At 43.8% G+C, this 19,100-nt stretch overlaps 1 protein-coding gene across 2 annotated transcripts in view; it reads right to left on the reverse strand.

Annotated features, from left to right (window-relative positions):
- LOC126481180 (CREB-regulated transcription coactivator 1-like) overlaps positions 1 to 19,100 on the reverse strand; it is a 388,693-nt gene that overhangs the window by 213,257 nt on the left and 156,336 nt on the right. For both annotated transcript variants that reach the window (XM_050104753.1, XM_050104752.1), the window contains 2 exons: positions 16,156 to 16,306; positions 4,247 to 4,459 (listed from right to left, as the gene is read on the reverse strand). In XM_050104753.1, coding sequence (XP_049960710.1) covers positions 4,247 to 4,459; positions 16,156 to 16,306 — 364 coding nt within the window. The remainder of the gene's footprint in view (positions 1 to 4,246; positions 4,460 to 16,155; positions 16,307 to 19,100) is intronic.

Genomic DNA, 19,100 nt, shown 5'->3' on the forward strand with positions numbered 1-19,100 from the left:
AGACATCTCATCCAAATATTGCCTCTGGGCCAAGTTGTAATGAAGACCACCAGCACAGTGCACCATAATTGCTCATTAATACACACTGTCTTTCCTGTTCCTATAACTGCCTCATGTTGAGAAGCTGGCCTCATTAGGCCCTACAGTCAAACTGACCTCATGCAATGTGATGTCCAGTTTGCTGTGCCCAGCTGGGAGACCTCTGGAAACATGCCCCTGCACTTTCACTCATTTCCACCGAGTTGCTAATATGTTTTGTTACTTTATATATCTTGTCCTTCTCAAGTTTTACTGAGCAGCATATATTACACACACATAGCACTCCTGTGCCTCCCCCCCATGAACCATGGACCTTGCCGTTGGCGGGGAGGCTTGCATGCCTCAGCGATACAGATAGCCGTACCGTAGGTGCAACCACAACGGAGGGGTATCTGTCAAGAGGCCAGACAAACATGTGTTTCCTGAAGAGGGGCAGCAGCCTTTTCAGTAGTTGCAGGGGCAACAGTCTGGATGATTGACTGATATGGCCTTGTAACACTAACCAAAACGGCCTTGCTGTGCTGGTACTGTGAACGGCTGAAAGCGAGGGGAAACTACGGCCGTAATTTTTGCCGAGGGCATGCAACTTTACTGTGGTTAAATGATGATGGTGTCCTCTTGGGTAAAACATTCCGGAGGTAAAATAGTCCCCCATTCAGATCTCCGGGCGGGGACTACTCAAGAGGATGTCGTTATCAGGAGAAAGAAAAATGGCGTTCTACGGATTGGAGCGTGGAATGTCAGATCCCTTAATCGGGCAGGTAGGTTAGAAAATTTAAAAAGGGAAATGGATAGGTTAAAGTTAGATACAGTGGGAATTAGTGAAGTTCGGTGGCAGGAGGAACAAGACTTTTGGTCAGGTGACTACAGGGTTATAAACAAAATCAAATAGGGGTAATGCAGGAGTAGGTTTAATAATGAATAGGAAAATAGGAATGCGGGTAAGCTACTACAAACAGCATAGTGAATGCATTATTGTGGCCAAGATAGATACGAAGCCCATGCCTACCACAGTAGTACACGTTTATATGCCTACTAGCTCTGCAGATGACGAAGAAATTGAAGAAATGTATGATGAAATAAAAGAAATTATTCAGATAGTGAAGGGAGACGAAAATTTAATAGTCATGGGTGACTGGAGCTCGTCAGTAGGAAAAGGGAGAGAAGGAAACGTAGTAGGTGAATATGGATTGGGGGTAAGAAATGAAAGAGGAAGCCACCTGGTAGAATTTTGCACACAGCACAACCTAATCATAGCTAACACTTGATTCTACAATCATAAAAGAAGATTGTATACATGGAAGAAGCCTGGAGATACTGACAAGTTTCAGATAGATTATATAATGGTAAGACAGAGATTTAGGAACCAGGTTTTAAATTGTAAGACATTTCCAGGGGCAGATGTGGACTCTGACCACAATCTATTGGTTATGAACTGTAGATTAAAACTGAAGAAACTGCAAAAAGGTGGGAATTTAAGGAGATGGGACCTGGATAAACTGACTAAACCAGAGGTTGTATGGAGTTTCAGGGAGAGAATAAGGGAACAACTCACAAAGAATGGGGGAAAGAAATACAGTAGAAGAAGAATGGTAGCTTTGAGGGATGATGTGGTGAAGGCAGCAGAGGATCAAGTAGGTAAAAATATGAGGGCTAGTAGAAATCCTAGGGTAACAGAAGAAATATTGAATTTAATTGGTGAAAGGAGAAAATTTAAAAATGCAGTAAATGATGCAGGCAAAAAGGAATACAAACATCTCAAAAACGAGATCGACAGGAAGTGCAAAATGGCTAAGCAGGGATGGCTAGAGGACAAATCTCACTAGGGGTAAGATAGATACTGCCTACAGGAAAATTAAAGAGACCTTTGGAGAAAAGAGAACCACTTGTATGAATATCAAGAGCTCAGATGGAAACCCAGTTCTAAGCAAAGAAGGGAAAGCAGAAAGGTGGAAGGAGTATATAGAGGGTCTATACAAGGGCGATGTACTTGAGGACAATATTATGGAAATGGAAGAGGATGTAGATGAAGATGAAATGGGAGATATGATACCGCGTAAAGAGTTTGACAGAGCACTGAAAGACCTGAGTCGAAACAAAGCTCTGGGAGTAGACAACATTCCATTAGAACTACTGACAGCCTTGGGAGAGCCAGTCCTGACAAAACTCTACCACCTGGTGAGCAAGATGTATGAGACAGATGAAATACCCTCAGACTTAAAGAAGAATATAATAATTCAAATCCCAAAGAAAGCAGGTGTTGACAGATGCGAAAATTACCGAACTATCAGTTTAATAAGTCACGGCTGCAAAATACTAACACGAATTCTTTACAGACGAATGGAAAAACTAGTAGAAGCCGACCTCCGGGAAGATCAGTTTGGATTCTGTAGAAATATCAGAACACGTGAGGCAATACTGACCCTACGACTTATCTTAGAAGCTAGATTAAGGAAACGCAAACCCACGTTCCTAGCATTTGTAGACTTAGAAAAAGCTTTTGACAATGTTGACTGGAATACTCTCTTTCAAATTCTGAAGGTGGCAGGGGTAAAATACAGGGATCGAAAAGCTATTTACAATTTATACAGAAACCAGATGGTGGTTATAAGAGTCAAGGGACATGAAAGGGAAGCAGTGGTTGGGAAGGGAGTCAGACAGGGTTGTAGCCTCTCCCCGATGTTATTCAATCTGTATATTGAGCAAGCAGTAAAGGAAATGAAAGAAAAATTCTGAGTAGGTATTAAAATCCATGGAGAAGTAATAAAAACTTTGAGGTTTGCCGATGACATTGTAATTCTGTCAGAGACAGCAAAGGACTTGGAAGAGCAGTTGAACGGAATGGATAGTGTCTTGAAAGGAGGATATAAGATGAACATCAACAAAAGCAAAACAAGGATAATGGAATGTAGTCGAATTAAGTTGGGTGATGCTGAGGGAATTAGATTAGGAAATGAGACACTTAAAGTAGTAAAGGAGTTTGGCTATTTGGGGAGCAAATAACTGATGGTGGTCAAAGTAGAGAGGATATAAAATGTAGACTGGCAATGGCAAGGAAAGCATTTCTGAAGAAGAGAAATTTGTTAACATCGAGTATAGGTTTAAGTGTCAGGAAGTCGTTTCTGAAAGTATTTGTACGGAGTGTAGCCATGTATGGAAGTGAAACATGGATGATAAATAGTTTGGACAAGAAAAGAATAGAAGCTTTCAAAATGTGGTGCTACAGAAGAATGCTAAAGATTAGATAGGTAGATCACATAACTAATGAGGAAGTATTGAATAGGATTGGGGAGAAGAGAAGTTTGTGGCACAACTTGACTAGAAGAAGGGATCGGTTGGTAGGACATGTTCTGAGGCATCAAGGGATCACCAGTTTAGTATTGGAGGGCAGAGTGGAAGGTAAAAATCGTAGAGGAAGACCAAGAGATGAATACACTAAGCAGATTCAGAAGGATGTAGGTTGCAGTAGGTACTGGGAGGTGAAGAAGCTTGCACAGGATAGAGTAGCATGGAGAGCTGCATCAAACCAGTCTCAGGACTGAAGACCATAACAACAGCAGCACTTCTGTAGCACTAACATTCAATCTGACCAAGCCTCGCACATATCTCTGGGATTTCTGTGCCCAACTTACTCACACACCAACTCTCAGTACACTGGCATCTGGCTATTCACACACTTAAGTGGGTGCCAGAATAATCATCAATCATATTAATGGAGTGTTTTCACATCAGACATTAGCCCTAAATTTAAGAAACATGCACACTTTATCATGGTACAAATTGTAAAAGTAACAAATGACAACTCCACAATGATAGTTAATTTCTTCTCAGATACTTCATAAACATTCATTTCCCCTTGTATCTTTACCCCCACCACCACCACCACCACCACCACCACCACCACCACCACCAACTTCACCCTCAATTTTTGACTAAATGAATCACTCCACTTCCCATCATTCCCTCATCTTTCTGTCTCCAGTATTGCTTACAGTCATTGACTTGCAGTTATGAACTGTTTTCGAAACACTTCCTAAAACTCCACTGATGTGGTAACTGATGTGTACACTGTCAACTGTATCAGAAGTGGAAATGTTCTACATGTCAACACCCTCACTTCATATATACAAATAATAACTACAACCATTTGAAATAGCATTCCAAACCTTTGAATATGTTGTTCAATACGTAAAGTTTAATCACTTACCGTAGCCTGCGCTAGTGAACCAGGACTCTGTGGGCCACCCATGACAAGGTTCTGCAGATGAGGCTGGTGATAATGCCTTCGTCTTGCACTGGGTGAATGGCCCGGACTAGGACCTTGGGAGTCTTGAGGCGAACCAGTGAATGAAAACCGACCCGTGGGCCTCGATGCGAGACTTGTTGGGGAAAGAGTTGAAGGGCTGGCACCCTGTGGACTCTGTAAAAGTATGTCACAAGTGATTACTGCATGTTCTCCCCACATCATAACTGTTCATGGGCAACTTATTTTGTATAAACAGATCTTCATTGTAGTATACATCATGAAACAATGACAGGTTTCAACAGTTAACAAATTAGCATGTAATGGAAGCAAATGATTATCTTTTACTAGAATGCTTGTGTTAAGAATAAATATGTGGAGCCCTCTTACAAGTGGTCCATTTTCCTTTTCAGATTTGTGGAAAGTTTGTTCAGTAGCTCTCTCTTCTCTCTCTCTCTCTCTCTCTCTCTCTGTCTGTCTGTCTGTCTGTGTGTGTGTGTGTGTGTGTGTGTTTTAGCATCATCTTACATTATTCTGAACTTATTCTATACTTCATTACACAACTGCAGAACAAAATTCTCTCAGTTTTCATGTCATGTCATGCACGCGTTAAAGCAAAGCTCGACCTTTTAACGATATTCACTATCTTTTCTGTCAGTAGCTGACTGCTGAAGAAGATTGTGACAATCATTGAAAACCAGCATTTTATCTCTGACATATTGTGGCTTGGAAACCAAAGAAAATTTTATACTGATACCGCCACTGAAACTTCAATGTCACTGCAATTGTCCCTCCCTCTTTTTTTTAAACAATTATAAGGTTATGTATGAGTTAAAGCGTCTGCGATTCCTGAACTCATAACGGTACTAACTCACGAAATTACTGGATTCACAAACCCTATTCACTGGTGGTGACCTAGCTACTTAACATTCTTTTTACAAAACTACAAAGATTAATGTTTTAATAATCACATCACCAGCAGTCACATTTACACATCATCTACAATGGGCTTGGTTGTTCTCAGCGGTACAAAACTTAATAAATTCCTGAAGACTGAGGAGCCTCTAAAGTTATTCTAACGTGGCTTCACCCTTCAACCTATCCCACTTCTTTAGACTGTGGTCACGACCAGATGTTGAAGGCTAGGGGAGAGGAGTGGGAATGTGGACACAATTTCCCAACATGTTTTGAAATCTTGTGCAAGAAGACATAATTTTACATGAAAAATATTAAGTAATGCATGTATGTTATCTAGATTTTTCCCAGATTTCCCGGTTAAAAACACTTTCCCACGTGAAAATATACCTCTTCGAAGATGAAAAATACACTTTTTTCATGATAAGTGACAGTGTACTTTCCCTTGGATTGTAAAAATATCAATCCTTTGAATGGTAGAGGTGGAACTTCAGAGAACAAAAACACTCGGCAATAAAGTTTTGGAAAGATCTGTGATCTGCAGCAACATTTATGCTGCATATTTTCTTATTATGATATGCTGCATATTTTTGTATTCATATTATGAAAGTATAGATTTGAAGCACATGCTAGTTTCTGAAACATTGAAATAAAGACTGAAATGCGTTTTTGTAAGCCAGTCATAGCTCATGTCACGTGATCTCGCCAGCCGATGACAGCAGATATTCAGAGCATAGGACATGTGACGTAGTCAGCGGATAGCAACATCCCTGTAAAGTAGTGTGAACACACAAATAGGGAAAGTTAAAGTTTTAAATTAATGCACACAGTATAGCTACAAGAAAAGCTAAGCTTTCACATATAATATTGAGTCTTTAAGATTAATAAGCTGCAAGAAAAGCTAAGCTTTCACATATAATACTGGTCTTTTTTACATGTGTTACACTTTTAAGATGCATCACACAAATGTGCCAGAAATATTTTAAATAATGTCATTAACGTCTTGTCTTCTCAGCTTGAAATTCTTCTACGTGGCTATTCCTCAAAGTGTTAAGTTTTAAACGAGAGTCAAACACTCCGTGATTTAAGAAATTCATTGCGCATTCACACACATAACATAATTCATCTTGTGTGAAAGGAAATTTACTTTGAAACTAGCACTTTTCACAGCACCATTTGAAATAATTTCCCATGACCTGTTAGAAACTGCTTTGTTTCAGCAGCTGCCCAAGAGCGCCACAATACAGCCATTACTGTGTGTGAGCGGCTATGATAATATAGGAAGCTTGTATACTCGTACATGTATAGTATTAAGAGATCTTATATGACGCCATAAAAGAAATAGGATACTCCAAGAGCAGCGGGATTTTGTACGCCATACTAAAACGCATAATTCGGCTTATAGTGCACATTCATATGTCCATATCCACCATAAAAAAGGCCCCAACATGATAATAAGATTTCAGTGCAGTTTTCGAGATGCAAATTTTTTTGGAGTGCTGGTACTCGATTATCTCATGTTTGGTTCTTTATTGTGGCATAATGCCATATGTGCCAGAAGATGAAAATATGCACTTCAAATTCAGTGAAAATAGCCAATAGAGCAGAATGAAACACTTCGTTTTTTGTAAACTGACTGCCTCTGGCGAAAGGATTAATAAAAGCCACATTTATTTTGCAAAACTACACAAATAACTTCATTGTTCTGCAAGGTAATTGACTGCCAAAAATGTGGAAATGAAACAAAATCAGAAAACTGAAACTAATAACATATGTTACCCTTCTGTAATTATGGGAATATATTTTAATTCATGTGATAGCTCCCAACCACAGAAATCCATTATGTTTTCATTTGATGTGAGAAGAGTAAATGAAGAGTAAACAGTAAAATCACTAAACATAAACACAGCTTACGTGGAGACTAACCCTCTTCCCACTATAACGCAGACTGCTATGCACATGCGGCAATCCAGCAGCTTGGGCGTGCCAGAAAAATTTTTCTGGGTAGAATCTGACTGCCTGTTGCTACTGCTAACACAGCTAACAGCCACAGTTCAATTAACCGAAAGCAGGAGAAAAGTACTGCCCATATGCAACTCATCTGCACACTCAAGTGAGCCTGCGGGCAACTGCTCAAAAGACCTTAATGTAAACGGTTGTGATGTCACGCTCATTGGCAGCAGTTTATTGTTATGAAGTATTCCATAGTCTTCTCCCAAAGACTGACACATTTTGCTGTTAATCAGTTCTTACCAGTCAAAATTTCAAACATTTAACTGAAGTCTACGACAATGAAAAATTCTCGAAATTCTAAATAAATTCCTGGGTTTTTCCTGATTTTCTCCAGGACGATAAAATTCCCAGGTTTTTCCTGGATTTCTCGGAGCTTTCTTTTTTTCTTTTTTGTGGTTTTAGGGCGCACAACTTCAACGGTCATTGGTGCCCAGACTACGTTAGGAATGCACCGCGAGGCACAAGTTTAAAACAGCAACTAAAAGGGAAAACACGATAAAAGATCGACAGGCATAGGATTAAAAAGACAGCATAATCAAATGTCCTTAGACAGGTTGGTCAGTTTGGTAAAACGAAGAACGCGAGCAGCTGCTCCTGGGTCATCCGCTAAAATAGCATCGAGAGTACATGGCAGGCCAAGATCAAGACGCAGTGTAGTAAAATCCGGACAGGACGTTAAAATGAGGCGGACTGTCAGCAAAAGCCCACATGGGCAGAACGGCGCCGGCGCAGCCGTCAGCGGATGGCGATGGCTGAACCGGCAGTGTCCAATTCGTAACCGGGCCAAAACTACCTCCTCCCGCCGAGAGGGGTGTGAGGAGGACGTCCAAGCCGCGGGAAGAGGCCCGAAGCTTGTAGTCCGTAAGTGCAGCCCAATCGGCATGCCACAGCAATAAAATGCGCCGACAAATGACCCTGCTACAATCTGATGAAGGGACACAACAAAAAGCTGTCCGAGGCTGGAGGACCGCAGCCTTGGCCACGGCATCTGCAGCTTCGTTCCCAGGGATACCTACATGGCCAGGAACCCACATAAAGCTAACCGGAGAACCGTCGTCCACCAGCTGCTGAAGAGAGCGTTGGATCCAGTGCACGAAAGGGTGAACCGGATACGGATCACTGAGGCTCTGGATGGCACTCAGGGAATCGGAGCAGATGACATAAGCAGAATGTCGGTGGCGGCAGTTGTAAAGAACAGCCTGGTAGAGGGCAAAGAGCTCAGCCGTGAAGACCGAACAATGGCCATGGAGCCGGTATTTGAAACTTTGTGCCCCGACAATAAAAGAACAACCGACCCCGTCATTGGTCTTAGAGCCATCTGTATAAATGAAGGTCATAGTAATGAACTTCGAACGAAGTTCGACAAAACGGGAGCGGTATACCGAACTGGGGGTAACCTCCTTTGGGAGCGAGCTGAGGTCAAGGTGAACGCGAACCTGAGCCTGGAGCCAAGGTGGCGTGTGGCTCTCGCCCACTCTAAAGGTTGCAGGGAGTGAAAAATCAAGGTGTTGAAGGAGGCGACGAAAGCGAACTCCAGGGGGTAGCAGGGCAGAGACATACAACCCGTATTGACGATCGAGAGAGTCGTCAAAAAAGGAACGATAAGACGGGTGGTCGGGCATTGACAGTAGCCGACAGGCATACCGACAAAGCAGTATATCGCACCGGTAGGGCAGTGGCAATTCACCAGCTTCAGCATGAAGACTCTCGACAGGACTAGTATAAAATGCTCCAATCGCAAGACGTAAACCCCGATGTTGTATGGAGTTGAGGCGGCGTAAGATGGACGGCCGTGCAGAGGAGTATACGAAGCTCCCATAATCCAGCTTTGAGCGGACGATCGACCGATATAGGCGAAGTAGGACGGTTCGATCCGCTCCCCACGACATACCACTGTGAACACAGAGGACATTTAGTGAACGGGTACAACGGGCAGCCAAATAAGACAAATGTGGAGACCAGCTAAGTTTCCTGTCAAATGTAAGACCTAAAAATTTTGTTGTCTCCACGAATGGGAGAGCAACGGGACTGAGTCGTAAGGAAGGTGGGAGAAACTCTTTGTAGCGCCAGAAGTTAATACAGACCGTCTTCTCGGCAGAAAAACGGAAGCCATTGGCGACACTCCAGGAGTAAAGATGGTCAAGAGAACGCTGAAGACAGTGCTCCAGGAAACATGTACGCTGCGCACTGCAATAGATGGTAAAATCATCCACGAAAAAGGAGCCTGATACATCAGCTGGGAGGCAATCCACCATTGGATTGATCGCTATGGCGAAGAGAGCGACGCTCAAAACTGAGCCCTGTGGCACCCCATTCTCCTGGCGAAAGATGTCAGACAGGACAGAACCCACACGTACCCTGAACTGTCGATCCATTAAAAAGGAACGAATAAAAAGAGGGAGGCGACCGCGAAGGCCCCATGTATGCATGGTGCGGAGAATGCCCGCCCTCCAACAGGTGTCGTAAGCCTTCTCCAAATCAAAGAACACAGCCGCGGTCGGGCGCTTCCGCAAGAAGTTATTCATAATGAAGGTCGACAAGGTAACCAGATGGTCAACAGCAGAGCGGCACCTACGAAATCCACATTGTACATTGGTAAGTAGGCGCCAAGATTCGAGCAGCCAAACCAAACGAGAGTTAACCATTCGCTCCATCACCTTACAGACACAGCTGGTAAGCGAGATGGGTCGATAACTGGAAGGCAAGTGCTTGTCCTTCCTCGGCTTAGGAATCGGTACAATAGACTTGCGCCAGGATGCGGGAACATGTCCCTCAATCCAGATGCGATTATAAGTACGAAGAAGGAAACCTTTACCCGCAAGGGAAAGGTTCTTCAGCATCTGAATATGAATAGAATCAGGCCCTGGAGCGGAGGACAGTGACCGGGCAAGTGCATTTTCGAGTTCCCGCATGGTGAAAGGGGCATTATAACTTTCACAATTCGAGGAGAGGAAGTTAGGTGGCCTAGCCTCCTCTGCCTGTTTTCGAGGGAGGAAGGCAGGGTGGTAATGAGTGGAGCTCGAAACCTCTGCGAAACAGCGGCTGAAGGCATTGGATATATCCTCAGGGGCCACAAGGACATCATTCGCGACCGTCAAGCCAAAAACTGGTGAGTGGACCATAGTGCCAGATAGACGGCGCAGGCTACCCCAGATAACAGAAGAAGGAGTAAAATTGTTGAAGCTGCTTGTGAATGCAGCCCAGCTGGCTTTCTTGCTTTCTTTAATAATACAACGGCATTGCACACGTAATCGTTTATAAGTAATACAATTCGCCACTGTAGGGTGGCGTTTAAAAGTGCGTAAAGCACGTCGACGAGCGCGTAAAGCGTCTCTACATGCTGCGGTCCACCAGGGGACCGGCACGCGACGTGGAGAAGAAGTGGTGTGAGGGATGGAATATTCAGCAGCAGTGAGAATGACTTCCGTGAGGTGTGCGACCTGACTATCGCAGCTTGTGAAGGTTTGATCCTGAAAGGTCGCCCTGGAAGAGAAGAGCCCCCAGTCGGCTTTGGAGATGTTCCAACTAGCTGAGCACGGAGAGGGGGTATGATGCAGGAGATGGATGACACATGGGAAGTGGTCGCTCGAATATGTATCAGAAAGGGCATACCACTCAAACCAGCGTGCAAGTTGGGTAGTACATATAGAGAGGTCTAAATGGGAATAGGTGTGAGATGTGTCCGAAAGAAAAGTAGGGGCGCCAGTATTGAGGCAGACAAGATTGAGCTGGTTGAAAAGGTCTGTTAACAGGGAGCCCCTCGGGCAGGATGCTGGAGAGCCCCAAAGGGGATGGTGGGCATTGAAGTCTCCAGTTAACAAAAATGGTGCAGGTAGCTGAGCAATAAGTTGAATCATGTCTGCCCTGGTAACGGCAGATGACGATGGAGTGTAAACGGTACAAATAGAAAATGTAAAAGTGGGGAGAGTAATTCTGACGGCAACTGCCTGCAGGCCGGTGTGCAATGTGATGGGATCGTAGTAAATATCATCCCGGACCAGCAACATAACCCCTCCATGAGCCGGAATACCTACCACAGGGGGTAGGTCAAAACGCACAGAGGTGTAGTGTGCCAAGGCAATGTGATCGCATGGGCAGAGCTTCGTTTCCTGGAGGGCTACGACGAGTGGACGGTGCAAGCGGAGCAGCAACTTCAAGTCCTCTCGGTTGGAGCGAATATTCCAGTGAATAAGTGCCATCGTGAGAAGAAAAGGAAGATGAAAGAAGGGGTCACCTCGAAGGCCGCTGAGGGCCTGGCTTCGAGCGAGTACTGCTGCCGCTATCTGTAGGCGGACAGTCATCGTCCATTGGTTCTATAGGTTCAGCAGCCATCTCGTTAAGATGGGCGGGAGGAGGAGCTTCCTCCGCGGGTGGACGGCCAGATGTTCGGCTACCAGCGGTGCGACCAGGCGAAACGGATGACAGCCTGGGGCGGCAACCGCTGGGTGGCGCAGGAGAAGAAATGCACCGTGGAGGAGGAGAAGGAGAACTGTGCTTCCTATGAGTCTTCTTGGAAGGTCTTTTAGTGGAAGTACTGGTCGACGGCTGGGAGTGCGAGGTGCGTAGGAAGTCTGCACGGGACGGTTCCTTCTTGATGGCCCGTGCATCTGATTTCTGGGTCTTCGTCTTGGCAGAAGCTGATGAAGGGGCTTGTGTTGGAGGGGTGACGGGAGGAAGAGGAGACGTCGACCGCGTGATCTTAGCACTGGCCGATCGGACGACCGTGGTGCCGAAGGTCAGATCACATGTCTGCGTCGCCACCTCCCTGGTAGTCCGAGGAGAGGCGAGGACAGTACTGTACTTTCCCGCTGGGAGCAGCGCGGGCTTCCTACTAGCAAATAGCTTGCGAGCAGCCGAGGTGGAAACTTTCTCTTTGACCCGAATTTCTTGGATACAGCGTTCTTCCTTGTAGATGGGACAGTCGCGGGAGGACGCTGCATGGTCACCCCAACAGTTCACACAACAAGGAGACGGAGGTGGACAGTCACCCTCATGGGCATCCCTGCCACAAGTGACACATTTAGCTGCATTGGAACAAGACTGGCGAGTGTGATTAAAACGCTGACACTGGTAGCAGCGCGTAGGTGTCGGGACATAGGGGCGAACAGAAATAACCTCGTAGCCCGCTTTGATACGCGACGGCAGCTGAACACTGTCAAAGGTCAAGAAAAGTGTCTGGGTCGGTACAAGGTCATTGTTGACCTTTTTCATGACCCTATGGACAGCCGTCACGCCCTGCTCAGCGGGGAAAGACTGAATCTCCTCGTCAGTCAATCCGTCAAGTGATCGAGTTAATACCACACCACGAGACGAATTCAAAGTGCGGTGAGCCTCCACCCGGACAGGGAACGTGTACAGGAGTGTGGTCCAACCAGTTTTTGTGCCTGAAAGGCGCTCTCAGTTTCTAGGAACAAGGTACCATTACGCAACCTGGTATACGACTTGACAGATCCGACTATGGCATCTACGCCCTTCTGGATAACGAAAGGGTTGACAGAGGAAAAATCCTTGCCGTCCTCAGATCGAGAAACTACGAGGAACTGTGGGGCAGGCTGTAGTACTTTTGTCACTGGTGGCTGGTCAAGTTTCCGTTTATGGGCAGAAGTCGAGAGAGAAGAAGAGAAATCCATTGCGGAGGAATCCCCCATGATTGCCAGCGTTTCCGATGGCGCGCTCCTTCCTTGTGGGGACCCTCTCAGAGGGCACTCCCGCCTTAGGTGAATGTTTACACCTCAGGTCACACCTCCCGAGAAACAGACAGAGGGACCAATCGGCATGTTCAGAAGGTATCAGCTCAGGCAATCACCCCTCCCTGGGCCTGGACTTTACCATGGGGTACGTGCGTGCCTTACTTGTCTACCCAGGGCGGGGAAAACGCGTTACCCCATCACTGGCTACGCGTGCGAACGCGTGGGTCGGCCTTCAGGCGCGCACAGGGAGGAAGGAAGAAGAGGAAAAAGAAGAGAGAGAGGGAGAGAGAGGACAGACTGTCTCAAACGCCGAGGTGGAGACCAGAGAAGGCAAGGAGAAGAAGGCAATGAGAAGGCAAGGAGAAGAAGACAAGGGAAAGAGTACGGAAGACAGTGAGATGGAGAAGAGCAAAGAAAGGAACCAACCAAAGGAAGGAACCAACCAAAGGAAGGAAGAAACGAGAAGTGAAAAAGCAAAATGACCGCAAATAGAGGTCGTGGAACCGTCCGTCTCCGGACGCAGGCGCTAACTACCCCCTTGAGGGGGAGGGACTCCTTTTAGTCGCCTCTTACGACAGGCAGGAATACCTCGGGCCTATTCTAATCCCCGGACCCGCAGGGGGGATTTCCCGGAGCATATACACCCTGTAGTTAAACATTATTTTAACAATATTCTTGTACTGAAATTCTGCAGCTATATAGATGCCTCAAAAACAAAATGAATCAGCCTAAGAAGCAGAAGAATTGTTAAGAAATGAAGTTAATTATTTTCAGTTTACAGTTTAATCATGCCAATCAAGCAGAAGAACAACACATCTCCTGCAGATGTACTTCACATTAACAGTGCTAGATGATGATAATTAAGTAGCACTTCACTGCATCTTTAAGGACAGAGTCATTTCATATGTTTGCACTGCTTTTGTGAATCGCAACACAAAACTTTTCAAAGCAGAGAAATCTATCCCTGGCACCAGCTACAGATTAGATCCTACACACCTTGACACAGCAAAACTTCATGTTTCCAATGTCAAAATAATATTCCACAATCAAAAATGGTTCAAATGGCTCTGAGCACTATGGGACTTAACATCTATGGTCATCAGTCCCCTAGAACTTAGAACTACTTAAACCTAACTAACCTAAGGACAGCACACAACACCCAGCCATCACGAGGCAGAGAAAATCCCTGACCCCGCCGGGAATCGAACCCGGGAACCCGGGCGTGGGAAGCGAGAACGCTACCGCACGACCACGAGATGCGGGCTATTCCACAATCCTTTACTCACTCCAGTATACAGTGCTTTGTGCTTGGGTATTAAGTGGCTGCAGTGTAGTGAAGTGAATGACAAACGTATGGCGCATGCCAAAGTTTTAAAAGCTGTACTTCTGTAACCGCTCACTATCAGAATTATGAAACAAATTTTTGTGGGGGTGATATCCTGCTAGTGAGCTATTTTATCCTTAAAATATGAGGTAAAGTTGGTGAGGTTTCCTTATAAGACAGACAGGCACTACCGTTCAAAACCAATCCACAAACAAATATTCTTGACCATATCTACACATTCTCTTTACCCACAACTCACATCCATGAACCAGATGCAAAGGAGCTCCCTCCTCGGTAGCCATTGTAGCCCTGGACTGGAACAACTTACCGTACTGTATGACAAGGCTCTAACTTATCATCACTGAGGCTATAAATGAGAAACATCTGACCCAAAATCCTTCAGTGCTCTTTCAAATTTGAATTCTGCTACACACCCCTATGTACTGCTCCATCCTTAAGCCACACCTACACACAACCCCTAATCAAATGGGTCATATTCTTAAGTAAGACCCAGGTGCAAGACTTGACCTATGTGCCATCAGCATATGCAATTTCAGCCCTGTTACAGGCACAACCTTATCTATCAGAGGCAGTGCTACACGTTAAAGCAGCTGCATCATATACCATCTCTGCCGCAACTTATGCACATTTCTCATGTCAGCATGATCAGCAACCATCTGTCCAAACAAATGATAGGCCACAATCAAAATGTGGCCCAAGACCAGCGGTGACAATGAAATGCTGGAACACACTGCTAAGCACAGTGTGCTTGACTTCACTGGCTGTCCTCACACACTCCGCTTTCAGTATCTTCCTCTAATCTATCTACATCTGCCAATACAATGTTCCACTTCATTCTGTAGCACACACAACTCACCACATCTGTGCCAAAGCAACCTCACCATAACACATTTCTGTTCTTTTCCTTTGTAGTCTCTCTTTCCCACCCCTTAGCCACCCATCTCTCCCCTACTTACTTTGTTCCTCCTCAAGTCCACTTCACCCAACACAGCCCCTCCCTCCAGTCCAGCTGCCACACCAGAACAATGTAATCAACATAGAGAGAGAGAGAGAGAGAGAGAGAGAGAGAGAGAGAGAGAGAGAGAGCTGAACAGGCTAGTTCTGAAGAAAGGCAATGTGTAGTATCTTAGCAGCAGCACTTTCACTCTTGTTCATGTGTATATTATGTGCATTCCACAAGACTTTCAACGATTATACTGAAATCTTGACAACTCACATGTAGCTCTATATCACGGTAACAGGGTATGGTTGAAGTAGTTACCCTATTTAGATCTATGATAATCACAACATATATAAGCCCATAGTTAAAATTTTAAAAACGGAAAATAAATGTTTTATTTTCCTTAAGGTCCTTGATACTATCATCTGTAAGCAGCGAAGTAAGTGCACTCTACCACAAATATGAGAGGCATGATAAACCACCTTAAATCTGGTGTGGTTTCCACCTTTGGGAGAAAGCAGTGAAAATTTTTGTAGTATGCATAATTTATTTTTCTGTATAACCTTGAGCAATTTTGTTGGCCACTGATGTGAACTGCAATTGATGGATGGTGGGTATTGCCAGTGCTGAGGGGTGAAAGTCTAGAGGCTGGCCGGCTGTTGTGGCCGAGCAGTTCTACGTGCTTCAGTCTGGAACCGCGCGACTGCTACGGTCGCAGGTTTGAATCCTGCCTCGGGCATGGGTGTGTCTGATGTCCTTCAGCTAGTTAGGTTTCAGTAGTTCTAAGTTCTAGGGGACTGATGACCTCAGATGTTAAGTCACATAGTGCTCAGAGCCATTTGAACCATTCTAGAGGCTGGTATCCTCTCTTGGCTTTTTATCGTAGGTAGCAAAAGTATCAGAATACTAATTGTATGTTTAAATTCAATGTTAGCTATTTATTAAGTAAAATTGCAAACAGCTTACTTACTGTGCTATACGGAGAGCTGCTATGGTCTTCTTGGTCAAGAGGCGTTGGGAGAGGCGGTGGGAAATGGAAACTCGTGAGGTCTGGCAATGATCCTGTATTGTTGCCAATAGGGATTTGTACTGTCCCAGGTTCATGCTGTGAGGGGTAGATGCTGAAAGTCAAAGACAAATATCTCATAAAAAACAAACAAATTTTCAAAATTACTTCAGAGTGTACAGGAATCATATTACTTAGATTACTAAGTCAACCACAAAAATGTCAGAACCAATAAGTTAACACACCTGAAGACCCACTAAAACAAGAGTCATGGTGACACATTGTAGACCAAACAATGTTGGAGCAGAATGGGGATATGTTATATACATGGCACACCCAAACAAGACCACTTCGTGTTCCCACAACCTACCAGGTTTTTGAGAGAGGTTTGGGATCTAGTGGTTCAGACTGTGTGTTGGGTGTGTTGCATACACAGCTTTTGTGTCACAGGGAAGCAAGTCGGCAGCCTGTACACATCTGGAACATGTGGCCAGATCACTTTTAGATGGAGATCAACTTCAGTGAGCATAAGGTGAGCTGGGAGTTAACTGTTATCTGTAATGCTATTTTATAAATGCTGACAAGATTCCAGGGAAACAGAAACAGTAAAAAACAGTGGAGGCAACAACAGAACTGATATGTAACTTTACGCATCTGATAATATCCTATCAATACAGCATCTGCCCAGGTTGGAGGCCTCTATATGACATGTTTTATTTAGTGTATTATCAACTTTTAGATGTCAAGTTGTATGCTCTGGGATCCACTACACGAATTTCCCGTAATGAAAGGCCCACACAGCTTGGTGCATGTAGCATCTTGCTGCCATGGTAGTGGATTCAGTAACAACAGGGTAGTGTCCTGATCATGGGTGGGTTAGCTTAGGGAATTTACTAACTTGTTCATCTAGTACGACCATTGGACAAGTTACAAAGCTATCAATGATTTGGAAAGGGCTCTGTACGGCGACACCCTTGCACTTGGCTGTGGTCATTTGTCACAGCTGGTGCTGCAACATGAGGATACCATGTTTAGAATGTCTATTTTGCTTATTGGGCACAAACCTGGAAGAAGATGGAAAGTCCTAGATCAAAGTGTTCCAGATCCAACATTGCAGCCATAGACCTTTGCTGTTTTTCCGAGTGGAGTTGTTCAGCGTTTGGCAGCAATAGCACTAGCCACAACAGGCGACCTGATAAACAGCATGGAGTGCCATTGTGCATGAAGTATTGCCACATTAAGATATCCCATCCTATTTCTCATTCTGCACATCAAACGTGGAGTACACTGTTCCCAACAGTTGTGCTCATGCCTGGTTTATGGGATGCCTTGAATCATATTATTGTGACAGTGTCAAAGTGTTGCCGGAGTACCTGTTATGTCACACACTATCACTATTGATCACATTTTGTGGCTCCCAAAGAACCCTTAACTTAGGAGCTTGAGTGAAGTTGCTGTTCACTTTATTTGTGAAACAAAGTAGAGCGATAAACTTAACATAAGAAGATTGTTCCATTTTCCTTCTCTCAACTCTATGTTCTTGGATAAAACACAAACTGATACTTTAATCATTAAATATCCTACAATTTTCTACAAAATATCACTGCTACCTTTACTGTCCAAGATTTCAAATATTTGTTGTACATAAATCATATTTGTCAAGACCATTACATATTGCATCAAACTACCACCTCAGTATGCATTTAAATCAGTTTACTTGTCTTTCATAAGTGGCAAGTTGTGAGCGTGCCAAGCTGACAATAGTATTTATTTACTGACTTCTCTATTTATTGGTGTATGGTTCTCAATGTTGCGTAAATATAATATTAAAGAACAGCAGCACACCAGCAAAGTTAGTAATCATTACTAAAACATGTACTATTTTTAGTCTAATAGTGTTGGCTATCCAGGCTGTGTACTAACAGAAATTTAGTGAGTTTCTATCTATCTTGCATTCGTGTAAAATCACTATTGCTTATGAAAATAATACGGATGTTGAAAGTAGTTACAAGTTCGTATAGAATATTAGACAGACAAGTTACTCGTAGTATGGCACACACTATTCAGTTTCATGTTGTTTTGTCAAAAAATGATTTTCACTGAAGTTCGCTGTCTATTAAATTCACATGGCTAATATAAACTGATGTTCATTACTCGTGTAGCAACCTTAAATATTCAACATCCATGTCCTTAACATCATGATTTCCGAATCTGACAAGAAGCTTTTTTTTTCTTTTGAGGCTTAGTTTAAAAAATAATATGTGTCATGGATCACTGTAGCAGTGTCTTGTTGGTACCCAGTTTTAGCAGTTGTATCTTCTAACACTTCCAATTACTTTGCTTCTCATATCCGTCTATGGGGATCCATAGAAATTGGGATTCTTCACTTATTTATGGAAAACTTATTGCTTCTCCATACCAGATTGCTTCCGAATGATACTGCCTCCTGTTTATCAGTTTCTGTCCTTGGTGATGTATGAAAGTTTTGCTTCCATTAAAATACAAAAATTATAATATTACACTGCTTATACGTGTTTAACTTTGTTGATAAAATCAAATCAGATCCAAATACATGAATCACTGCACTGTTCAATGCAACCATTGTATTGGTGAATATGTAAAGTTCTTTTCTATTAGCAGATACTACATTCTACATTTATTTCACATAGGTGAAGTTCTCTTCATAAATCGATAGCAAATGATGGTGTCTTGTTGAATCACTGAGAGAAAAACCATAAGTACAATCATTCAGCGTCAGAGGGTTGTGAGCTTGCATCCATAGATGTTAAGACATTTGTTCCCTCAAAGTTTAAAAACAGTAATTACCAAACAGCCAAACTATTTCTATTTGTGAATAATTTATCATGATGACCCAACTGGCACTTAGTACAAAAGAATAGTTCTAAGAA

The sequence above is a fragment of the Schistocerca serialis genome, chromosome 5 (assembly GCF_023864345.2).
Source record: "Schistocerca serialis cubense isolate TAMUIC-IGC-003099 chromosome 5, iqSchSeri2.2, whole genome shotgun sequence".
Classification (NCBI taxonomy): domain Eukaryota; kingdom Metazoa; phylum Arthropoda; class Insecta; order Orthoptera; family Acrididae; genus Schistocerca; species Schistocerca serialis.